This window comes from Ambystoma mexicanum, chromosome 8 (genome assembly GCF_040938575.1).
Source record: "Ambystoma mexicanum isolate Mex_15411 chromosome 8, UKY_AmexF1_1, whole genome shotgun sequence".
NCBI lineage: Eukaryota > Metazoa > Chordata > Amphibia > Caudata > Ambystomatidae > Ambystoma > Ambystoma mexicanum.
In genome coordinates, this window is record NC_090929.1 from 406557355 (window position 1) to 406584263 (window position 26909).

A 26909-nucleotide genomic window follows, 5' to 3' on the forward strand; every position below is an offset into this window, starting at 1 on the left:
TTTATACAAGTTCTTGGTACAGAATGACTCCATCCTCCTGGACCAGGTTGCACAGTTCTGGATGAAGGTTCTTCACCAGGTGGAAATTACTCGCTTCCCCTGGGCTTTCTCAGGCTCTACTTTACAGGTCGCAACACCAGATGGGAATGGCTACCTTTACCGGCCTTTCTTGCAATTTAGTTTCATTCAGTGAGCGTCCCAGACCCTCTCCTGATACTGGTTTTCATCGCCTGCCAAGTACACCCTTGTAGGGGGTGGACTTCCAATATCCTTTTTCGTATGCATAAAATCTTTGTGCAGCCTTTGTACCCCTACCGGTTCCCACTATACACCAGTTACCTTGGGTTGTTATGGGAAATTGCTCCAATAGTTCCTGGGGTCAGGCTTCTCTTCCTGTAGTGCAAGCACCTCTCGTATCTTCTTCTCCTGTTCCGCAAGTCTCTCTCGCATTCCATGGGCCGGCGGGATTGCTCTTGTGGTCATACCACAGTGTCCACCTCCTGGAAAGTCTGATTCAAGTCTCCAGCATCTCCTCGGGCTAGCTTCACACCATTGGATGAAGGACTTTTACTGCCCGCCCTTTTCTCACTACATCAGGCGGCTTTCGCCATTATGAGCAGCATTTCTCTTGCCTTCTTTGAAATTCCCGGGCTGGAAGGGATCCTGTGCATGGCTTTGTTCCTGCCACTGCTTTCCCCAGCGAATGCAGCCGACCACCAGCGCTCTGAAAGCTTTGCCTCTTTGGTACTTCGGTGCAAATTTGAATCTCCCACAGATGGAAAGCCACACAGCTGCAGACTCTCAAGACTGCCTGTGACATACTCTCATTCAGTCCATCATCAAGTTTTATTATGACTTAACATGGATGACTAGAATGCTGATTCTGGGTCTTGCTGTGGCTCTGCATTCCTCCGGAGGGCCTCTTCGTCTCAGTAGTTATCTGGTTGGTCATCTGTGCCTCTTCTTCGTGTAAGTACTTCTAACACCAACCTTCTTTGAGTAGTCCAAGCTCTCCCTCATTTCACTAGATGTCAAGTCTATGGCCCTACTGAGGTACATGGGTTGGTTAGCTATGGGATTCTAATTTGTAGAGTGTTGGGTGAGGGGTGTTTTACCGCGGTTCCCATAGTCATCCCTGTCCCGAGAGATCCTCCCGCTTAGTATAACCCCCAGGGAGACTATCGGGTCCCTGGCCTCATGGGAAGGGGCTCTGCCAGAGTAAGAAGTGACAACCTCCAAGGATTTGTCACAACAACCAATTCCAGCAATGCCAGACCGGGTTGCTGTCCACTCGTGAGGAGAGCAGAGCTCCAGGCGGAGCCCACCTGAGGATATTTGTCATTTCAGGGCACCTAGGTCAAGAGAACATGCAGGCTGGAGTGCCCAAAGTCACCTTTATAACTGCAAGCAAGGTGAAATGTATTATACTGTTAACTATTTTGAAGTGTGCAACATCCACTTTGTTGTTGCCAGGCAAATATCCTCACAAGCTGCAGCTGCGAACCCACTTTGTTTTGGGCCTTTTATATTCCTTGGTAACAGGACCCTAGTTTTACCCATCAGTGGGTGGAGTTGTACTGTCTTGCCTGAGTTGAGGACATAGCCCCCAAACCATAACTGTACCGAAAACTGTAAAAGCAACGAGTTGTAGTCCTGGAAAAGGGATGCAGAAGGTGACGCAGATTTACCTCAAATGGAAAGGGTGCTGCGAGTTATCAAGAGCCATAGTCATTTTCAATGGAACCTGTATATATTTGTTATTAGTTATACTGCAACTACTTTGTTAGGGGTTGTGATATTGAGAGAATAAAATATAACTTTTTTAAACCATGATTCTGTGCAAGTTTACTCATGAGTCAGACCATCCGTTTCTTGCCCAAGGGGTACTGGAAGAGTACCTGAAAGCTCCAAGTTGAGGTCATTAGCTCACTGGTGCAGCGCCAGACCATATCCCAGCCACCAGCAATGGATACGTCAAAGGGTGATGGTTCAAGCAAACCAAATGATACCGAGGGGTTGCAATTGAGCAAGCTGCGTTCCATTGCTGTGGTTTCTATATGTGCTCAAATCTTTGGTACGACTTCCACAAGCCACAATCATTTGCCATGATCTCTACCAGATGCCATATTTTTTGCTGTGAATCCTACATACCAACATTCATTTTAAAAGCCTCCATAACAGTCTCTATGGATTTACCTTGTGTAACATACAATTCCGACTGTGGGAGGCACAGGCAAACTCCAGCCACACTCTAACCTGTATTGGAAACAGTCTTTTCCTAAGGGTCTGGAAGAAATAAGACAACCCCTGAAAGCTAATCCTAACAGCTAAATCCCCTTGAGTGCCAAACCTTGTTGAGGAGCAAAGTAACACAAGATCATCAGAAAACTGTTCATAATCCATAGCCTTCGATTTACCTCAACATTTCAGGAAACTGCTAATTTAGCATACATTTTATTTAACAATATCCATAAAAAATATTTTGATCTTCAATTCAAAACTTATTCAATAAAACAATAGAATGCTCCCCTGTGATAAACATCCTTGCAAACATTTCATAAAACCTTCAAATCATTGCATATTTTCAAACTTATCCCTAAAATAACAGATGCAACATGATTAAAAACAAGGAAAGAAATTCACTCCAATGCATTATAGGACTTTTGTGGCTATGCCGAATTTTGTGGCTATACCGAATTAGCCAGAAACATAGTACTCTGGTAGCTCTAGTGCCAAATATGGTTCTCTGTCCCACTCCCTGCAGACTGCTGCTAACCACTCCTTAAAATTCATCTCCCAACATACTGAATCAAATCATTCCTAGGCAATTCCTGAATGTAAACCCTACCTTCAATTTTAAGCCCAACTCAATACAAGTCCACTCCCAAACACTCCCTAAACTTCACACCTCCCCTCATAAGCAGTTTCTCATTGTACATCCCCAATCAGAGAGGATCCAAACACATGCACATTATGGTTCTAGACCCAAACCGATTCTGAATGCATTTATATGCACCCCTTACCAGACTGAACGGATTCTACATGCCTAAAACATTTCACTAGCTAGTTTGCCAATAGCCAATTGCTAGTCACAGTGAATTGAACCCCGCCAGACAACCCTACCTCGCACCAGTACCCAAATGGCCCTTTTCCCCTCTCAAATCCTATTGATGGTTTGATGACGTCTGCTAGCCATTTCCCATACTGCATCCATTGTATCCTACAGACATCATTGAGCTAATTTCCCCACAGTACCCCTTTATCTTTCCACCATTTATATCCCAATATTCATGCTACCACACGGATGCCATCTCAGATCCTTTCAGTGGACTAGACAGATTGGCCCAGATTGCTCATCCAAGAAGGGCATCGTTTCCTGTGTCTTTCATGGGTAAAAAAAAGTTGGGAGTTGTAAAATAAAGAATTTGGGGGTTCATGATGGCGACTGGGAGAACAGCTGCTACAGTGCAATGTTTGAGAGGACAAAGTCCCATTGTTTGAAGGTATGCTCCACTGATGTTGAGAGAAAAATGATACACGCCATCCAGCAGGATAATCAATTCAAGCCACAGAAGAATTTATAGCTGGAATAAGTCCTGAACGAGTTGCCTTGTTCTGCAGGAAATATGCAGATCGGGATACATTCAGAAGATGGTCTGATCTGGCACTGCCAGATACCCGGGAAACCAAGTCCTAAGTAGAAAGAAAATTACAATGTTAGTTGATCACGTCTTGACTAATCAGCACAGAATGGGTGCTAATGATTATATTTTTCCTGCATTCCAAAATATCACACCTAAAGGCTACAAGTCAAAACCCTGCATTCCACCACAATGTAAAATTGGATATTTCTTCCCCTCATGAGACAGTACGCTGGGCCATCAGATTATTAAAATCCAGTATCACGAAAAAAATCTCTCACTCTCTCTCACACTCTCTCACACTCTCTCACACTCTCTCACACTCTCTCTCACACTCTCTCTCTCACACTCTCTCACACTCTCTCTCTCTCACTCTCTCACTCTCTCTCTCACTCTCTCTCTCACTCTCTCTCTCACTCTCTCTCTCACTCTCTCTCTCACTCTCTCTCTCACTCTCTCTCTCACTCTCTCTCTCACTCTCTCTCTCTCTCTCTCACTCACTCACTCACTCTCTCTCTCACTCTCTCTCTGTTTGGTTTAAGCTCCTTTAATGGTGCCAATATTCCATCACTTCATCCCTTTATTGTGGTCCTTGCTGGGCTGCACAGTCTGTTAAGTGCACACCACTTATGCACACCTTCCCGCTCAGACAGGGACATGGCGATGACCCTGGTGTACTGCTATGCCATATGACAGTTACCAAAAGAAAGAACTTACTGTGTTATGGAGACTGATGCCCTCCACAGGTTTTGGTGCCAGCGATGTCCGCAGGTCCAGGCCAGTAACTGTGTGCTCACTGGAAGGAACTGTCTTTTCCCAGCCAGCTAAACAGTGCTGAGGGCACGTTGTAAAGAAAATGGTAATCACTGTTAAAAAGGGGATGCTCACAGTGCAACAAACATCTACCAAAGAAAAGGAGCACCCAAGTTGGTCCCACAGACAGATATTTCAGAAGATTCTCAGTCAACACTTGCAAATCCATTGGTAAACTGTAAGCTGTTGGTCATGCCCGATGTTCTTCCAACTTCCAAAGCTTCGTACATACTAACTGTCTGGGTAGTATGGTATGCTTGGTCTTCCAAATGAATATGTTCATACTGGCATGCATCCACGTAGCCTTGGGGATGGAGGGATATGCATACAGCTACAGTCATTTTAGTAAAATTCATCCCTACTCAGGCAACATTCTTCGGGCAGCTGAGTATATCATATTCCAGATATATTTACTGGCAAGCTATCAAACCTGTAGCACTTAAATTAGGTTGTAAAATGTGGCACACAAAAAGGTATGCACGTGCTGGCAACATAAAGATGGCAGTAAAAGGACTTCAGAAGTGGTGGGAGACACAGCATAAGAAATTGTATCCTATCACATGCAAATTATGGTGCCCATCTGCAATGGCATATGCAACATCCACCTTATAGAAGATTTAACTCAAAGTTTTCCTTTGCTTTATAAAAAAGTGAACAAAGTCTGTACCATCTTGCAAGGTCTTCAGAAGCGAGACAAGGTCACCTCTACTGCCACCACTAACATGGGACAAGGAGGTTTGTCAGCACTGAACCCAGGGAAATACATTATATCTTCATGTTTATTGCCCAGTGTGATAACAACTAAATTGATTCTTTTGATGCAGAGTTGATTTATACCTTCTTATCCATTAAGCAATGTTAGAAAATATTTCATTTTGCTGCTTTCCCCTCCATAGACATCTATGGAACCCCTACCCCTTTTGTTGTGTTTTCTGCCCAGTCCCGACTTGGAGGCAAGTGGAGACTTGCCTTGCTAAGCTCATCTGCTTTGGGGGCACTGATCAGTCCCTATGGCTATCATTGCAGGACAAATCTGTTCTCCATTGTGAAATTCTCTGTTTATTTTACACAACACTCTTCACGCTACAGTGAAGTGCAGTAGGGATATTTTGTGTTGTTTTAGCTTTGCTTTTGGTAACTTGCATGATGTGTCCAAGATGGGCTGGTAGCAGCGACTATTTTTTTACCAAATATTTTTTCATTCTCGCATGCACATTTGCATTTTACTGCTTAATGCCCTTTAGAGTAGCATCTTGAATATGGCCTTCTTCCTGCCCTGCTAGTACGTATTTGCTATATATGGTAAGTGCTTTCCTGGGCAAAGCCTTAATTTTACCAAGCAAAGCAGTGGGGTGGGTTTGTTGTTGGATGTGGAGGCTATGGCTGTCCGGCACCAGACCACATTCATGTCAAAGTGTGTTTGTTGCTGAGCAGATGTGGTGAACAGAAGAGATCTTTGATTGGACAGCCCCTGCCAGCTTGAATGGTAATGATTCCTTCCTTTGTTGGGCTTGTGGACATCTCCAGCTCAAATCCTGGCTAAAGGAGGGCTTTTGCAGCCATTCATCAGATCCTCATTGGAGCCAAGACCCCTACGAATGAAGATCTCTCTCGAGACCCGGATCTCGTTATTACAGCCAACCAGCATTGTATCGAGCTTCCCGGCGAAGGCCTTCATCACTAGATCAACCCCTAAACTAGTGGAAAGAACCTGTCTCGACTCCTGCTTAAGGAGGGATAGGGAGGTTCCTTTGCTGCACTTTCCATCGGAGAATTCATCCCACTTTTTTTTAATGAAGCTTTGCTGCATATGTGGGTGGGTTAGGGTAATAGAAAATGTTGACGGGGATGTGCTGCAGGGGTCTCCCCCTGCATAAAATTGTGGCAAAATGATATATATATATATTTTAATTAGTTCTCTTGCGATGAAAAAGACTTGATGGAATCATATAGAACCCTTGAAGATCCTGCCATTATTAACATTCCTAGTCGTCCGGAACCATCATGTGGGCCAACCAGCTTCCCTCTTGGACTACTTGCTGCATTGAACACTGTCCAGAGTTCCAACTTGGGACACCACAGATTCGTGCCTTGTGAAACAAAAGCCCCCCCCCCCCCCGGCAGCTGTTGCTCTGAAGCATAAAGAGGGGTCTTGCAGGACCAGCTTCTTTGTTTAATCCAGATCAACTACCACCATTACTTTGCAGTGGCCATTGCAGATCTCCGACCTGCATCATGTAATGGGATCCTCTCAGGTAGTCGACAACATGGGGGTCCTTTCCTCATCACGCAAGGGTTTTCCAGCTTGACAGTGCCAGGAACCTTGTCACCACAGCACAGGAACTGCCAATAGCTGGACCTAAATGCTGACGCCAAATGTAACCTCTGCAATAGCGACACCTATTCCCTTTCCAACTGAACCAAGACATGAGACACGGGGGCCCCCCAAATTCAAGAACCCTGGAGTGGTCCCCCATTGAAGTGGTGAACAGGGTCTGAGTAAACATACATGTTTGTCTCCCCTCCCGCCCCCCACAACTACCTTTATAGTGTTGAACAGACGTACAGTCCTTGCCCTACCTCTGCCTTACCTCACCTTGATCAGCCGAATACAGGTCAAGGATCCACCCCTGGGCGTTCCCATAACTGGTTGGATTGTGGAAGTGTCTTCTAATTTCCTGAATTCGTTTAAACTTTGAACCAATTAAAAACTGCCTGTTGGCTTTGCCAACACTTGTTCAGACTACCTTAGAGACTACTTCAAGGGCACTAGTCCCCCTTTCTATTAGCAAGGAAAGGACTTTTAAAGTGTAGAACTGTATACATCTATGGTTGTATATTGTTCTTTAAATAATTTCTTCTTTACATATTTCTCTAATTTGATTCTTACTTTGTCCTTTATTATTTTTGTTTTGCTACATCACAGATGCCTTAAACTGTTCTAACAAAATTAAAGTGTTACAGCTCTGTAGCCAGAGTACTACCAAAAGTGAATGTATATATAATAGTGTATATTTAGTGTAATACTTACCTGTGTTTTTTAAAATGAACAGAGTGGTCTACAGCCTAAATAAATAATTATATTGTCTGCCTAATTTGTGTTCTTAAGCGATCTCTGTGTGCTGAACTGAACCCTTCGCCACTCTCTTAAGGCTACGCCTTACTGCTCAGTCACACTACTTTCATAGAGTTTGGCAAGACATTAGAGTCTTTCCATGTTCACCAGAATCGGGTGGCCTCTCAGAATATGTCCATGGGGTTGATACTAAAAAACATCTTAAAAATAAGCAAGGGAAAAACATTTTCCATAAACACTTATGGTATTATAAAACCAATGCTGGTTATGACAAAGAGGCAGTAATTTGCCTATTGCCCGAAGATGATTAGAACAAGCTAATTATAGCACTATCATACATGGAGCTAAACAACATTACAAACATGAACCTTGGGAGCATACTTTATATTTGAGTGACCTCCCAGGACTTGAGGAGACGTGTTGATTCAGGTACTGACACCAACATGTTAGAAACATTAGTGGGAATTACAGGCCGTGGACTGGTATAAATGCTATAATCAGATTTTTTTAATTCCTAAGAGTACCCCTTTTACAGAATAACGTTGAGCCTAAGAGACCCTGTTAATACATAAACCTTAAATTGCAGAAGCCATTAGTGGCTTGGGTTCTTTGTACGCCCCAGGCAAGGGGAGATACAAACTATTACATTAATTCTGGTTGCCTTTACTCTTCCCATTACTAGGATACTACCCATCCGCATGTCATAGTAGCGGTATGGTTCACATTTTTAGGTATAGTTAAACATTTTTAAGAAATGACAGATCGGATCCTAAACGCGTTACTGCCCAATATAGCCAAGCAATATTTTGCTCAAGATCACGGCCAAGGTCTTAAGAAGCAGACTTCAGGATATGATTGTTATCCACAGTCTTTTGTAGGATTCCTAGTTCAGTGCATTGCCTTGGCCCGGAGACGCTACGTCTTAATTGGCCAACTATAAGAACCATGGAAAAGGCATATTTTTTTTTTGCTTAATGAATCCGTTGATGGCCTTTAACAAGGTCGATAGGCAGTCAACCCAAGGGCGGCAGAGAGAGGGGTGTGCGGGGTGGGGTGGGGTGTCTGTACTAAGCTACATTATCTATGCACAGCCATGTTCTGAAGTGCTACACTGAATTAGGCTTGGTATGATGATACACTGCGTTATGTTATGCAGGTTCCACTGGTTTTCTCTGCTATGAAGCTGCACATTTGCATTTTGGAAATGCGCTTTTCATTACAGTAGTTCCTTTTGAAGGCGGGGTCTGCATCTAACGCACCACCTACGAGCTCCCAATTGCCCCCCAAACACCCAGCACATATATGTTTAAAAGAGAAAGGCCGATGAGGGTAGCCGAGGTGGGGGCTGTGTGTTCAGGTGTACACGTGCAGTTTCATGGTGGCAAAAACACGGCATACCAGGTCGTGTTTTAAGCTGTAGAAATAGGTTTTGTAATGTCTTACTCTGCTGGGATCGTAGTGTTATTTTCCCAAAGCTAAATGCATGTTACTTAGAATAAACCAGAGTGCTACTGTACGTACTCGTTCACTTCTTTTGGGGCAGAGGGCAGGAGAATATGTCAGTTTCCACACCATTTATATCATGTTGAGGTTTTCATTATAATGTTTCGCTTTTAATGTCACAACATTCACATGATGCCTTCTATTAACGGTACATAGTATCTGCAGCCCAGAGTGAGAAGTCTAGTCAAAGGCTGGATCAGGTAAATAAATTAAAGCCATGTTGAAATCCCACCCTCAGTTAAATGTGCCCATATTTTCCTTCCAGCTTTCCTATATATAGAATCTGGTCGTTAGAGGGCCTCAGGGAGTTACTAGGTAGAGGGGCTTCACACACTGCTTTTCTTGGGCATGGTTTTCTGCATGCCTTAGTACAACACTGTGGAAGGCTCAAGGTCTAGCCATAAGCACTTTGCGCATAAACCTAGGGTTTTGGTTAGGGTTTTGGTAACCATGACATAAATGAGGAAACCAACAAATGTGAGATTTGTTGGCTTGCTTTTCAGGGTGCTTTTGCAAACTTGGAAAATTCAGATTTCTGACATGCAACCTTCAGATTTCTGACATGCAACCCCTCCCAAATGTTGTTGGGTGCCTAAGGAAGTAATCAGAAGGGCTTCGCCACATGTGTTCTCTAGGCTATGGCTTTAACATGCCCCGGTTCAACATGCAGCAAGTTATTTCCAGATATACCCCCTTGAAATGAGAACACCTGCTTTCCAGTCATCTCTTCACTTGGCGCTGCACCACAGAGAATACAGATGAGCCCCATGATAAATTCAGTACAATTGTACACATAGCTCCTCTACCCTTTCCTTCTCATGCCTTCCTGTGCATGTTATCTATTCCTGGTCCACATCCCAACTATACTTTGCTTTTCCCTACCACTACTGGATGTTCCATCAAACTCCTCCTTTGCCTTTCTGACAGGCAAAGCGCTTCAAAGCATTGAACCTCGGCAGGAAGCGCAATACAAATGCAGGGCAACAACATGCATTGGTCAGTCTTGCTGAGCTTCAGAACAGCTGAACAGTTATTGAATAACAACATGCTGTTATGCACAGGAGCAAAGGATTTTGTATTTCATTGAAAGGCAAGAGTGTACACTGAACTGTTCAGCAGTCAACAGAGTCCACCAAGATTGAGCAATGGCTCCTTTGTTGTTCAATCTTTATGTGAATTGTTCAGAAAAAAAACTTTAGATGTACCCTAGGTTTCTGGACAAACCAGCCCTTATTATGCCAAAGATGCAGTATTGATCAGTTTCGCACGTACTGCCCCTTCCCCCTTCAAAGCAGACTGATGGGTATGTCAACTTTATTAACTGCATTCTATGGTGGGGAACACTGGAATCAGCTGTGATATTTAATAGTAAGAGTAATGTGAGTTTGTTATTAATAAATAAGGATACAAGGTTCATTTTTTTTTTAAATTACCTGTGATTTATGTTTTGAGATAACTTCCCTACATTCCAGGTTCATAAAATGTCACCATAAGTTAAACTGGCTACTTCGGGAAATCTCATTTTAAGCTTCAGCTGTGGCAGAAGGCCAGTATTGCCCATGCTCAAAGTAGGAGTATAAAACCTGTGAATTGGCCATTCTGCTACATGAGTCTGGGCCAATACTTCTATATTTCTTCTTGAGATAATGGTGCATACGATCTGTTCTCGGGTAAGTTCCCATCACAGCATGGAAACCTTTGTTTTTGGAGTCAAGCCTTTGTCCTTTGGCCTTTATGCTGAAATGAACCCGGTTTCTACTAAGGCTTTCGATTTGGTTAAAGGATAAACCTTGTCACAGAGGGTTGTAAGGGATTTGTGCTTGCGGGATAATGATTGAGGCTCTCAATGGCTAGTTGATTCACGGACTACATGTAATTGTAATAACTTATATCTGGAAACAAATGCATTGCTCTCGTTTTATCCTTGGTATCAATATAATTTTATAGAATACAGGTGGGCGGGCAGGGGAGGATATCTGTATACAAAATATCTACCCGGTTATTGTGTATGCTGAGGTTTAGAGACATGTATTCTAGTTGCATTACGGATTAGGATGACTAAATGGAAACAGTGACAATGTATTACAGAACAGATTTTAAGATTCTGTATGGTTGATCATTCTGATGATGAATTTCATTTGACATGTGATGGCTGTATTGTAATTACAATGTAATAACTATTGCTTTGTTCTGTTTTATGAATTTTTATTTAAAACAAAGACTGCTACTAGTAAAAGCACATATGTGCCAGGCAGTTTGGATGCATCACCAGCATTAAAGTACTAAATGGGACAAAATTACAATTGTTCCTAAAGGCAGAATGCTGGTATATGACTTGCAATTGAATGCATAGGGTGGGAAAGCGCCACAGAGAGGTGGGTTCAAAGTGGAGAAGAAAGTAGTGATAGCGAGGCATGGCTAGATTAACGCAGATTTCAAATACCCTTAAATTAAAGTTGGTACATTACCGAGGGGAGAGAAAGGCTGTCCGAAGGGTCGAAGCTCCTGCGACGATGAACTTTATATTTATGAGGAGGAAGGAGGGTGGACCTGGGAATGCTGACTCTGCAATAAAATGAAGAATATTTAACTGTGTGCCTTTCACCGCATTGCAGTGTATAATCCAAGAAAAAACAGGTTTCAAAGCAGATATCCGAGGAAAACATCTCCAAGTTATGTCATTCCCTTTGCATGCAAGCAATTAAAGGAGCACACAAGAGAGAAAAAGAAGCTGCACACAAGAGAAAGAAGCTGCAAACAGAGCACACACCACTAGTGACATAAACAGCACAACAGCAGTCACAGGGTGCAGATGTTTCTAAATAGGCACCATTTTTTTGTAAAACTTTAAAAGTACACGTTACTCATTGTTGCGACTCTTGTACACCTAGTCCACTGTGCTGATAAGACTTTTGCGAAAGGCGGAATTGGAACATTATGCACCAATACATTTGAGAAGAGTAGAATTAGTATGCCAAAGCATGCAAAAGGATCCAGGACAAAGTGCCTTATTAGCGGTGATTGCAAATGTATTTTAATTTCAACTGTAGTAAGACAAGTGCCCTTCTAATTACACGTGTTTCGGCCCCTATAGGCCTTTTTCAAATGAATCAAACTGATACAAAATTAAATAAACAGAACAATGTATTTTGTCATACATATTCAAGGCAAAAATATAAAGGAGAAACAATAAATGCATTTTAAAATAACATAGCATAAATATTTTAAAATAACATACAACTGTATTGTTTTATTTATGCTATAAGTATCAAATCACAAAAGTTCATTCGTCAATTGTAAGAAAAAGGTTGTGCGGGGAGAGGTAAAGAGGAGAGACATACAAACAAAACAGGAGACAAAAGGCAAGTAATGCATTAGTCACGATTATTCTATCATTATGGTGTACATAAAAAACCACGGCTACTTCTTGTCAAAACTTCCCCACACCGGGGGTCATTGACTTCTCATTCAGGACTAGTATATTGGGTCAAATCCCATTGTTATCTATACAGTTCCCAAGAGAAAAATGTAAAATTCTCTTTAAGTTCCTAGTTGTTAAAATTAAAAAGATTGCACCCAATACTGTTGGGCTCGAAGTTGCGTTTCATTGTGCGTGTCATATTGTAATAACAATACAAACGCTGTATTGCTCCTCCATTTTATGAGGTATAATGCTGCGCTCTTGTTGGTTTCCATATTAAATGCTGCGCTCAAAAGTACGTTTAATTACGTGTGTCATATTGCTGACACAATACCAACGCGGTATTGCTCCTCCATTAGATGAGGTTTCTGTTAGATTCAATCGCAATAATGCATCTAGTCTGAAAAAAATCATAATTTATCATCTGCCAATTACATGTCCACACATCTTCAAACCCCCTAATGTGAAAACACTAATATGCCCTGGCAGCAAAAACCACTTACTTGGAAAGAACAGTAATCTCTCGCGCCGGCTTCACTGGTCCAGTCGAGCGCCATCTTGGAACTTAATTTAAATGTCCCCATGGCTACCCGACGCCAACGGTGTCGCTTCGCTCTGTTTCTTGGCAACAGGCGTGCAGATACTCCAAACTAAATGCACTGATTGCGATTGCCTGGATTGACTCGTTTTGCTATTCACTTGGCTGTTCCCATGTACCGCTTTGCCCAGTTTCTTAAGAACAGGCGCGTGTGTCCATAAACTAACTACACTGTTTATCTTAGTCTGTATTTGCTCATTTACCCAATTTACAAGTGAAATTACCGACTATATCAATAATTAGTTACATTCTTCAAACTACTTATGAGCGCATTAGAACAGGTGCGGTTTCATTGTTATTATATAGTTACCTTAAAAGGTATAGACTCACTGGTTTATGTATGCTAACACGGACATTGTGTTTCTTGTTAATTTGAAAAGAATCTAGTAGTAATTGTCAATTCAAAAGCTATAAGAAATGTATCAGAAAAAAGAGAAAACATGTTAGTGAATACATTTAGTAATGAATACTGTTACAGTAGGAGACAGTAAGTTCCCTTACAGCTATGCCAAAATATATATATACTAATGCCTATACCATAACAAATCATTATTCGCATATCCAACTGATTTTAACAACATGGGTGAGGTTAAATACATTAAAGTCATTATAAAAATGATGCCATTTCAGTGTCGAGATTTAAGCCGAGTACAGTTGCATTGAAGAAAAATACATTTTAGCTTTTGCTTGGCGTAATGCACGTACACGATCCCCTCCCCTCTTATTCATAGTAACATGCTTTAAACCAATAAAGTGTATATCAGCCTTATTGTCCAACTGGTGATTCGGTTGTCCATGCACTGCCAGGGGTAGGGTCGGGTCTGGGCTCCCAATTTTTTCAAGATGTCCTCGAATTCTGATTCTAAGCTCTCTTTTGGTGCTACCTATATACAGTTTTTTTGCACGTGCATTTGACAGCATAGACAACATACTTTGTTCTGCAGTTAATTGAATGCTTAATCAAAAATATTTTTCCATTATGGCCCTCCAGGCTTTTGATTTTATCTCCCGCAAATTTGCACATTGTGCAGAAGCCACATTTCCTGAAGCCTGGTTAATTTTAGTCAGCCACGTCGTTTCTTTATTTTTTGCTGCATCTGGTAACATGGATGGGCAAATGATGAGTATTGGCTTTCTTGAAAATAATGTTCGGACTCCCATCAATAAATTTGGTCAAATGTTCGTCTGACTGTATTAAGTACCAGTGTTTTTTTAGTGTTTCTGATTAGTTGGTGATCTTTATTGAGTTACAAACATAAGTTTCTTTTGATGAAATTTTGAAACCACGAGCGAGTTAAGTCAAATCTTACTTATGGGATTCTTCCAACCTAATACAGATTCTTCAAACATTAGTTTGGCAGAAATCTTTCTTACTAGCGACACGATGTCAAAGAAATGTATACGTCTATACAACACAAATGGGCATTAGCATCTATTGACTATACCTTCAAAAATGATTCTGCATCATATTATGGCCAAAAAGAAATGGTGAATGAAATGCTTCAGATAACTTTGGACTCAAATTTATTTACTTTCAATAATTGCCTTTTTAAACAACGGAAAGGAGTAGCAATGGGGACCAAGTATGCCCCTTCATTAGCAAACATCTTTATGGGGATGTTGGAGGAATATATAGTATATCAAGACACAGCATTTCAAGATCAAGTCAAACTTTGGACACGCTATAATGATATCTTTCTAATTTGGGAAGGGTCTGCAATTATACTACAAGAAAACACAGAAAGATTGAATCACAATCAATTTGAGATTGAATTTACAGGAGAATCCAATGTACAATCCATTAACTTTTTAGATCTTACCATCTATGTTAAGGAGGATCACCTTGAAACAAGCACATTTCGAAAGCCCACGGAAGTAAATTCGGTGTTACATGCACACAGCTGTCACCAACGCACCACAATCCATAACATCCCCTTTGGTGAATATATCCGTGCAAGACGTAATTGTAAAGATGATCAGGGGTTCAAACAAGAATGTAAACTTCTGAGGAGTAGATTCAAGCAAAGAGGTTACCCTAACAAGTATCTACAAAAGGCTTTTGAAAGAACAAAGAACTTGCAACAAGAGGATACATTGATCACTAAGAAACCTTCAGAGGATAAACGAAAGAAACTTATGTTTGTAACTCATTATAATAAAGATCACCAACTAATCAGAAAAACCCTAAAAAACCACTGGTACTTACTACAGTCAGATGAACATTTGACCAAATTTATTGATGGGAGTCTGAACATTATTTTCAAGAAAGCCAATACTCTTAAATCTATCATTTGCCCATCCATGTTACCAGATACAGCGAAAAATAAAGAAACAACTTGGCTGACTAAAATTGAACCAGGCTTCAGGAAATGTGGCTTCTGCACAATGTGCAAATTTGCGGGAGATAAAATCAAAAGCCTGCAGGGCCATAATGGAAAAATATTTTTGATTAAGCATTCAATTAACTGCAGAACAAAGTATGTTGTCTATGCTGTCAAATGCATGTGCAAAAAACTGTATATAGGTAGCAGCAAAAGAGCTTAGAATCAGAATTCGAGAACATCTTGCAAAAATTGGGAGCCAAGACCCGACCCTAACCCTGGCAGTGCATTGGCAACAGAATCACCAGTTGGACAATAAGGCTGATATACAGTTTATTGGTTTAAAGCATGTTACTATGAATAAGAGGGGAGGGGATCGTGTACGTGCAATACGCCAAGCAGAAGCTAAAATGATTTGTTTCTTCAATGCAACTGTACTCGGCTTAAATCTCGACACTGAAATGGCATCATTTTTATAATGACTAATGTATTTAATCTCACCCATGTTGTTAAAATCAGTTGGATATGCGAATAATGATTTGTTATTGTATAGGCATTAGTATATATATATGCATAGCTGTAAGGGAACTTACTGTCTCAACTACTGTAACAGTATTCATTACTAAATGTATTCACTAACATGTTTTCTCTCTTTTTTCTGATACATGTATTTCTTATAGCTTTTGAATTGACAATTACTACTAGATTCTTTTCAAATTAACAAGAAACCCAACGTCCGTGTTAGCATGCATAAACCAGTGAGTCTATACCTTTAAGGTAACTATAAAATAACAATGAAACAGCACCTGTTCTAATATGCTCATAAGTAGTTTGAAGAATGTAACTAATTGATATAGTCGGTAATTTCACTTGTAAATTGGGTAAATGAGCTAATACAGACAAAGATAAACAGTGTAGTTAGTTTATGGACACACGCGCCTGTTCTTAAGAAACGGGGCAAAGCGGTACAAGAGAACAGCCAAGCGAATAGCAAAACGAGTCAATCCAGGCAATCGCAATCAGGGCATTTAGTTTGGAGTATCTGCACGCCTGTTGCCACGAAACAGAGCGAAGCGACACCGTTGGCGTCGGGTAGCCATGGGGACATTTAAATTAAGTTCCAAGATGGCGCTCGACTGGACCAGTGAAGCCGGCGCGAGAGATTACTGTTCTTTCCAAGTAAGTGGTTTTTGCTGCCAGGGCATATTAGTGTTTTCACATTAGGGTGTTTGAAGGTGTGGACATGTAATTGGCAGATGATAAATTATGTTTTTTTTCAGACTAGATGCATTATTGCGATTGAATCTAACAGAAACCTCATCTAATGGAGGAGCAATACCGCGTTGGTATTGTGTCAGCAATATGACACACGTAATTAAACGTACTTTTGAGCGCAGCATTTAATATGGAAACAAACCAACAAGAGCGCAGCATTATACCTCATAAAATGGAGGAGCAATACAGCGTTTGTATTGTTATTACAATATGACACGCACAATGAAACGCAACTTCGAGCGCAACAGTATTGAGTGCAATCTTTTTAATTTTAACAACTAGGAACTTAAAGAGAATTTTACATTTTTCTCTTGGGAACTGTATAGATAACAATGGGATTTGACCCAATATACTATTCCTGAATGAGAAGTGAATGACACCCGGTGTGGGTAGGTTTTGACAAGAAGTAGCTGTGGTTTTTTTACTGTACAAAAGACTTACCTGATTACCACAGGGGGGTACTCACCTCATCTCGGGTCGGCGCCAGACATGCCATTACGGTCATCACTGATCACCGCAACTTACAATACCTAAAGGTAGCCAAGGCCCAATCTTCACGCCAACTCCGTTGGGCATTGTTCTTCGCAGAGTTTGATTTTGTAATAACCTATCGACCAGGTTGTAAAAATGGAAAAGCTGACGCCCTGTCCCGAATTGGAATGGGAGAAACAGAAAGAGCTTTAGAACCTGTACCCATAATTCCCGAACAGAGGATCCTTGGTCCGACATCTATACACTCTCTGGAGGACATTCAAGAAAGGGTCCATCAACTCTTTGATTCCGATGCCTTACAGGGCTGGGCAAGGAAAGGTCCAGAGTATTCTGTCACCAACAATCTACCTTATTACCAAGGCCGGTTATTTCTGCCACTAGAGGAACTACAGAAACTTGTAATTTCTCATTACCACGACACCTTGATGGAAGGGCATCCTGTCATTGCAAAAACTGAAGCCAAAATCAAGAACCAGTTTTGGTGGCCCACCTGGCGAAAAGATGTCAAGTTGTTTGTCATGTCTTGTGGCATTTGCGCTCAAAATAAAGGGGAAAAGAAAAGACCCGCTGGATTATTACAACCATTAGACATACCACCTACTCCTTGGCATACCTTGTCAGACTTTATCACGGATTTACCCCCGTGCAACGGTTATAACACCATTCTAGTTATTGTAGATCTTTTTTCTAAAATGGCCCATTTCATTCCTTTAAAAGGAATACCTTCAGCTTCAATCCTGGCCAAGGAGTTCCTTGAAAATGTTGTCCGCCTACATGGCTTTCCTTCCGTGTTAATTTCGGACCGGGGAAGTCAATTTCACATTTTTGGAGGAAGTGCTGCCAGCTGGCACAAATTGATGTTAGGTTTTCAACCAGCCACCATCCCCAGACCGACTGTCAAACAGAGAGAACCAACCAGACTCTTGAGCAATACCTACGTTGTATGCTACATCAATCTGAGGGGGATTGGAAAGACATTCTTTGGATCGCCGAGGATGCATACAATAATTCTGTACACTCAGGAACTAAACAAAGCCCTTTTTTTACCATATATGGTCACCATCCTCGAACCTCAGATTTAGATTCTCCCCAGCATTTAGAGATGCCCGCGGTGGACCATCTCCACGCTGTTATCACACACGCCTTTAAAGAGGCGACTGCACATTTACAAATGTCTAAGGATAAATACAAGAAGGATGCTGATCAACACAGGAGTGAAGCACCGCAATACCAAGTAGGGGACCAAGTATGGTTAGCCACCAAGTACTTACCACTCAAGGGAACACAGACTTTTAACCCCAGGTATTTGGGATCTTATTCTATTAAGGCTATAATTAACCCAGTGGCCGTCACGTTGGACCTGCCTGGTCATATGCGTGTTCATCCTGTTTTTCAGGTGTCTCTTTTGAAGCCTGTGCAACCAGGAACTAGGCTAACCACCCCACCTGAACCTATCCTCATAGACGGAGAACCCGAATTCGAAGTCAAGAATATCTTGGACTCTAAAAGGGTGGGATCAAAACTCTATCTCATCGATTGGAAAGGTTATGGTCCACAAGAAAGATCTTGGGAGCCTAGTGACCATGTGCATGCACCTCAATTAGTGAAAAGGTTCCACCAAGAATTTCCAAACAAACCTAGGCTGAGAGGGGGAACAGCTTTAGGAGGGGCCTTGAGGCGGAGTGCTGTCACAATGCCTGCCCCCGGAAAGCCAGACCAGGCCCAGCAACCCCGGAAGCAGGCATCATGCCACTTGAAGCATGCCCAAAAACCCCAGTTAGGGGCTATTTGGCTACAGTCCTGGCGCCTATGGCGCCAGGCTCATAAGAATAAAGTCAGTCCTGGCGCCATGGGCGCCAGGCTCATTACAGAAAACGTACCCAATGCAGACCATGCTGCATACCTCCCTGATGCAGACCATGCTGCACGAAGCCACAAGCCAAATGAGGCTTAGAGGGACTATTTTACCTCAGGGACTCCTTTTCTCTCGGGTGGGGCTGTGGAAGAATACTTACCTGGGACTTCTTCCAAAGCTATTTAAGCCACACCCGGACAGCCACACTTGCTTCGCGTTATTCTGCGTGCTGCAGCGTAACGCTCACCGTGTCTTCAGCAGCTCCAGTCTTCAGCCACGCCCGCTTCAGCCCTGGAACAAGAAAAGGAAAATGAGAAGAGATCAGAACAATACCCTTACCTGAATCCTTGATCCAGCACATCGTCGATCTGGAAGAGAGAAGCCTTCACAGGTGCGTTGCCACGCACCTCGCAGCGCCGCGCTGAACTCACCATCCGGGGCTGCATTCCTTTACTCCATCGCGAACCAGCATCTCCAGGCCATTCTTCAACACCTGGGGGAGACAAGAACAAATAGGTGAGCAAGGGCAATACAACCTACCCCCAAAGACTTACCCGATTACCACAGGGGGGTACTTGCCTCATCTTGGGTCGGCGCAGTCAATTCAGCATCACCGCCGCACCCCGGCCCTTAAGGGGAAAACAAGGACAATACAACCTAACCCCAAAGACTTACCTGATTTACCACAGGGGGGTATTCACCTCATTTCGGGTCAGCGCAGTTATTTCTGCATCATCGCTGTACCCCGGCCCCAAAGGGGAGAACCATAATAGACTTACCAGGATCTTACCAATTGCCACTTTTAACTCTTCTAGTGGTTTAAATCTGCACCCTGCTAGGAATCTGGCAGAGTGAAGATCAGACTTTTGAACTCTTACGAATGATTGGACTTTAGAGTCAATACTGGAACTCGCCAATTCCTCCACGCCAGTGAAGTAACTGGTCGTCTACGCGCCCCTGCGCTCGACACAGGATGGAGAGCTCATCTTTCCAAATCATCAGGTGAGATTAAGAGGGGACTTCAGGAGTGTTCTGTGGGCAGACAAGGGGAGTGGGAAGGCGGGTTAACGCTCAGATTACGGGAGGTTAATTCCCCTTCTCCATTGCAGAAAGATATTCGTATGAGCCCAACAAACGAAGCTAAGTGGGTCTGTCCAGCCTGTCATCTCGGCTCTACGTGTTACTCTGGTGGAAGCAACAGCAGCCAGTCCAGATCGACGCCCCCGTGGGAATCAGGTGAGCGTAACAACACCATAATGATAGAATAATCGTGACTAATGCATTACTTGCCTTTTGTCTCCTGTTTTGTTTGTATGTCTCTCCTCTTTACCTCTCCCTGCACAACCATTTTCTTACAATTGACGAATGAACTTGTGATTTGATACTTATACAACCGTATTGTTTTATTTATACTATGTTATTTTAAAATGCATTTATTGTTTCTCCTTTATATTTTTGCCTTGAATATGTATGACAAAATACATTGTTCTGTTTATTTAATTTTGTATTAGTTTGATTACACCAGCCCTTATTTGAAAAAGGCTGATAGAGGCCGAAACACATGTAATTAGAAGGGCACTTGTCTTACTACAGTTGAAATTAAAATACATTTGCAATCACCGCTAATAAAGCGCTTTGTCCTGGATCCTTTTGCATGCTTTGGCATACTAATTCTACTTTTTTTGACGGGTTTTTCTGTGGCTCACCGTCGGTCCAGTGACTAGCGACAGATCAATAATTGTGAGAAACAGAGGGGCTATTCCTGTCCCCATTTTGGATTTGGTTACAACCTTATTTTACTTCTAATTGATGCTGAATGAGTCGCCCAACAGACCAGCTGTTACTGTAAGCCCAGCACACTTTTCTTCACATTTGAGAAGAGCACTGGCAATGCTGGTGTTCCTGTGATATAACGCCCACACCTGCCCATGCTCCTCACACACTGTGCAGTTTTGCCCAACAGTCCATTTCACCCATGTAGACGATTCAATGGACAGATGTTAATCTTCCTTACTGGGATATTTGGAGGAAAAAGGACAATTGGCCAGGAGTCTAAATGTCACTACCCACTGTAAATGGTTCCTACTCCTGTGCGATGAGAGAATACATAAGAACTCACAGGTGAGGGAGGAATCCTCGAAAAACTCAATAGATTTTTCAAGACTGCTTGCTCAATTTGAACATCATACCTCGACCTTGAAAGCAGAGTAGTGCATGCAGAAGATGCAAGGGGAAGCACATGTGCAGATTGCATCGAAACAAACAAGTCTCTGAAAAGTAAATGACGCTGCTTTACCTTGGACTGACTGAGAATTAAGTCCCCTAGAATGGGCCAATTTCCTAAATGTTATGATACTCCAAAATGCAGACGATGACCCAGCACGCAATAGTCAGCGACGGTCCTGCGACCAAGCTGAGTGCCCAGGTGCACTCAGATGAGTCAGGGATCACCGACATCCTTTATCAATTGCCCTCGTAGCAAGGGCAGTCCAGAATGGAATAGAAGCAAGGAAACGCAGACATCAGCTTGCTTCCGGGTCGCCCAAAAGATCAGTGTCTTGATGTTAATTATGGACTACAAATTCACTTTAATGCAGGGTATGCATCCCAGTCTCTGGTGAATTTCTCCCCCTCCTACTCTTTCACCCACTGTGCTAAATTCCAGCCCCATGAACCGACCAAACCCGCAACCCGCTCTTCAAGCCTACATTCTGCTAAAAATAGTTTAACAAACCTTCGCCAGCCACTTTACACAGCCATCAATACCCAGACCAGATGAACCAATTTCGAGATTCCATTTTGTCAGACTTCAATACTGCTATTGCTGAAAGCATCAACATGTTTGCTTCTGCTACTAAAACACACCTGAAACCCCACACAAACTTAAAGGCATGGAAGACATGAAATGGAAAGGGCAGAAAACTCTAAAGATTATGGATTAAATCACTTTTACAGTCGGACGTCCAACAAGTCCCAAAATTGTTCAACATAAAAAACGAAATCACAAAAAGAGCCAGAAAAACACCACCCAAACACAAAAGTGTGGAAAACGAACAGAAAAGCTTTGCCTCATTCCCGATGAGATGTTATTGCTTGCAGTGCTTCCTTTCCTTGATCCAGTGGGGATAGGTGAATCCCTTCTTCACGGGCCATTTTTGTAACTTGTTGTCTACATCAATGCTCGCACGTGCTTGGTGACCACCTGAACCGAACACGGAGTCCTCCTGTTCCCCTTGCATGACTTGTCTCTACATAATCCTTTACTAAATTACTCATCTGTGTAGCCAGTCCCCAATACCATTGTCCCTGGAGTGACCCATTGCACTTTGCATGAACTTCGACCTGTGATCCGTTGCTGATCTTCGTTCTTCAAATCCCTGAATCACCAGTCCACTGCTAGCACTTCTTCATGGAGACCCTCGGACTGCAGCTGGGAATCCAGGTCTGCTCCTTCAGGGTCAGAGTTCTGCTGCAGAGCTTGTTCCTCCATCTCTGGAAACCACTGCATTCCAGGCTGCTGCTCCAAGGGATCCCTGCAGGTTCTTACATTTGCCAGACTTGTAATCAGGATGTTCTACTCAGGGTCCTCCGATTCACCTGTGGGGGTCTGATCATCTGTGGCTGCAGGGCACCTGCGCTGAGGTAGGACATCCACAAGAGCACTCCGCCAAACACTGCTGATGGCGTCCCATCCTGAAGTTTGGCGAGTACAGCCTTGAGCTGGACTCCCTCTGGCAAGTCATTTGCTCGCTCTCGTGTCTCCTTTTGTTCTGAACTGCTTTTAAGGCCCTGTGTGACGTCCATTTACATACCTACATAGGATAATGCCAGTTGCTATTTTTCTAAAGCACAGACTAAAAATGAGGATTTGGCTGTGTCCCATCTGAACATTCTATTTGAAGTTCTATGAATTGTGGTAACATGGTGCGAGACCACTGTGTTTGTATCCATATTCGGCAAAGTTATTTTAGATAACTGTAGATATCTAAAATAATTACTGTACTATTGAAAAGGTTCCCTCCTAGAGGGATACATTGAATGCTCTGGCTTTTCTACTATTGGGAGAGTCAGAAACTAAAAGGAAAAACCACTGTAAGCCAAGTAGAGGGATCTATCTGGAGCCTAGAAATAGACCGGTCCTCCTGCATTCCCCCCAATATGGATGTCCAACACATGAGGTCTACCACGTGTTTTCAAAGCTTGCTCTCCCGCTCTTGCTGTCCTCAGCACTGCTGACAAATATTACTATTACACTGATGTATACCCTCGCAAGCTATCCATGACCCTTTATGCAATGCTTTCCCTGTTAAAGTTCGCTCTATTTCCTCCTCCCTTAGAGTCAAAGATTTTTCCGCCCCCCCCCCCCTCCTCCTCCTCCACAATCACCAGTATACAGGAACACCCCATCTACCTTTGCACTCTACCATTCTCTCCTACGCCTTTAATCTCTACTATGACTTCTCTAGCCTACTTCTCCCCACATCCATGGTGAGTAGACACCGATCCTCGACTCAGATAACCCATTCTGAACTTCTACTTGATAGCTATGTACCTCAAAAAGCCTGCTCCTGCCACCCGCGTGCCCCGCTGTTTCCTCTTGAAACTTGGTCTATCAGCTGGCATACAATGTGGCCATAGTCATACCCGGTTACATGCGATTTTACTGAATTGAAAAAAATAACAAAAGCTTTTTTAACTAAACATTTTTACAGAAAAAAAATACTGAATTTCTTTATTTTAACCCCATTTTCCCTTAGTTTACAAATCCTACCCCAACCCCCTCCCCACACGTTTTAACCCTATATATAAACTTGTTTTTTTTTCCTGCAAAAATGATTAGATAAAAATGATTTGTTATTTTTCCTTCGGTAAAATCACTACATACCGTCATAACCACCTTGAGAGCCGTCTTCAACCTCTGTCAACTGCCCTGAGTACAACATGCTATGTGATTTCCCCCCCCCCAGCCCTTTTGTCTGGTCTGGGTTTTCGCAAACACTCCAAAGGAAATGCTCTCATCCATGTTTCTAACCCTATTACTAGTGCTTACCAAGTCCAGCTCTCCACCATGCTCAGTCTACTGGATCACTCTGCCACAGCAGATTATCCCTCAAGCTCTCTCCTCCCTAGGCTTAAAGGGCATAGTACTAGATTAGGAGCCTTTTATAATCGCAGGCTGCTTATTCATCTCCTGGATGTCCAGTGAGCATCCTGTAACAATCAGTGATGATTCCACTTCTCTTCACTGTATATAAATCCACCATGGTAAACTTATTTCATCCTTTGGTTCCTACGACATCATTGCTGCGGACACCCTGATCATCTTCTTTTTCCTCCTTTTTCACCAGGCATCTCTGAGCCCATGACCAGCTGCCTCTAAGCCATCCATCACTAGATTGCAGCACATTGCCGGATGTTAAACTCCTCTTGGATAGAAACCATCTTCCTTCTAGCCTCCAATGACAACCCCATTCTCCCATCCCTTTTATCCTTTCCCATGGACCTCCTGACTATCACCAAAATCTCACAAACAATCAGGTACTCCATAAACTGACGTACAAAAAAAAAAAAAGAAAAAAAAATCACTTCATCGCTTAGTCCAAGATCAATCTAATTCATATCAGATCTGCGTGCACCACCCAAAACACTAATCTCCACCCTGGTCCTCAGCAAATAGGACTAAATGACACAAGCATCCTCTACAACCTAATGTGGTGGCATCATGAAGTACGACTCGGACAACAGATTCAAGAGTCAAAATAAAGTAATTTATTAACTTAAATGTCAGGATGGTATAAAGCCCAACTTGCCCTATGCCAAGGTGGGATTTCCCTACCTGAACGAAATTAAGGAACGTCTGAGTACCTTACAATAAGGGATGTAGTGAAAAACAAATACACATGAGTTGCAGAGACCCAGCCCCTTGGTAGAGAATTGAATCCAGCGTGTGCAAACAGTCTGGCACTAATAAAGACAATATTCTACCCAATCTCATGTCCGCACACTTTTTCTAGTATGGTGAAGTGCTACCTCAACCTTCCAAGTACACCAACCTTCTAGCTTTTCGGCAGATGTCTGAAAAACAGATGCATTGAAAGGTCAATTTAACAGTCCAAAGGCTCCAGTCGCTTGGCCTTTTTCTCCTGGGCCGACTTGGTCAATCTCAGAGGATAGTGTGGGGGACATCCTCTACGCCAGTTCAGACTTAAGCACTGCACAACGCACAAGACCGGAGGATTAACACAAGGCAGAGATTGTAAGAGTCTCAGCCCTAGAGATACAGAGAAGCCCATGGGAATGTGAGTAAAGAATTTGTTTTTTGCTACAATAGATATTTGATAGTTCTGGTTATGCACAGTATGGTTTCCGTGGAACTTCCACAAATTAGTCTGGTCCCTCGCTATTTTATTGCACTACTAGTTGAAAAAAAAAAACTGAGTGCTCTGCCCATTTGTGTGGGTGTTTTCATGTGCTGCCTCAACTAAGGCTTTCGTGGCTTAAGCACTGAACAGAAGCAACAGCATACATGAACCATTGATGTACCTTCATTATCATCAACCTTTTGGCTTGAAGAGTCCACAGAGGTTGCAATACATAGGTTTGGCAGTCTAAAGCAAGTTTGTGTTACAACTGGGACAATACCTCAATGGAGGGTTCACCATCACTAGACAATTCTGATTTGAAGGAAAGATCTGACAGAAAATGGAATTTGAAGTAAATGTCATAAGATGCAAGTGTTAACATGTGTTTCTCCCCCACTCCCCACACATTCCTGAAAAACATCAGTGCGCTTTTTTCAATTTTCCTTCTGGTCTTCGCTACCCATGTTTGGGGCTGAATAAGATGGCGGAAAGAAACTGTGTCCAAGGTATGATGCATGGTGTGATATCAGGTTGGCATTACAGAGTCAAGGAATGCACCAGAGGATAGCAAACACCTAAGCAAACCTTTATAATAATATGCAATTTCCCAACCCAACAATTAGAGGATATAACAAAGCATGTACTATAACAGATTCACGGAGCAATCATGCTTAGGTCCATGGCAGATATACTAATCCAGATGAAATAAACTCTCAACTCTATGATCCACATCATCAATTATTAGAGCGATGCCTATTCCTACATGTACCACTACCACCCATTTCTACAAGTTCATGAACATACAAGTCTGTTGAAACAAAGGGTCGATTGGTCACCTGCACTCAGATAAATATTGTGTGTGAAGACAAATTTACCCAAAATAGGGGGATGGTTCCCCTAGGGAGCTATGTGAGGAAATGTTCCAGCACACAAATCTTATGCTGGGCCTTGACAAACACATACTTACCATGGTTTGGCAGAGCTGTGATACACATACAATCCAGGTTAAGCAGGCCAATGCATCAAACGTACCTTACATATGCTGGCTCTGCTACGCTGCCAGACTGTTTGGATCTAGGACTTTTGCAAACAGGGCAGGCACCCTCTGGATTCAGTGGGACAGGAAACAGGCGTTTGTTGACTCGGTAACAGAAAACACCTGGCACACCAGTGGAGGAAGAAAAAGTCAAACTCTGTTCCAAACAGTCAAGACACAAACATTATGCATCCTTTGCCGGCCAGAAAACTATATTCCCAAATTCTTGCCTGTGAAAAAAATCAACATTCAGACATTGCTGGATCACAGAACTAACTTCATTCTAGGGACCCCATCACTGAAACAGAATCATGCTCTATGTTCTAGTGTACAGTACTTGTATCCTGCTCAAATATAAACATCCCAGGGATTGAAATAACTAGCAGATTGGAGCAATTCAGTGCCCGCTTGTAGCCTTGAAAGCTCAAGGTAGACTACTGACCAGAGCTACTTTTGACACCATGACAACTGGAGAAGTTTGTGACATTAGATCTTTTTTTGGCCATTTGGGAATCC

At 42.6% G+C, this 26909-nt stretch overlaps 1 protein-coding gene across 2 annotated transcripts in view; it reads right to left on the bottom strand.

Annotated features, from left to right (window-relative positions):
* Positions 1–2438: 2438 nt before the first annotated feature.
* MIIP (migration and invasion inhibitory protein) overlaps positions 2439–26909 on the bottom strand; it is a 157796-nt gene continuing 133325 nt past the window's right edge. For both annotated transcript variants that reach the window (XM_069609904.1, XM_069609905.1), the window contains exons 6-9: positions 26390–26516; positions 11502–11598; positions 4359–4475; positions 2439–3693 (exon numbers count right to left, since the gene is read on the bottom strand). In XM_069609904.1, coding sequence (XP_069466005.1) covers positions 3562–3693; positions 4359–4475; positions 11502–11598; positions 26390–26516 — 473 coding nt within the window. In that variant the 3' untranslated portion in view covers positions 2439–3561. The remainder of the gene's footprint in view (positions 3694–4358; positions 4476–11501; positions 11599–26389; positions 26517–26909) is intronic.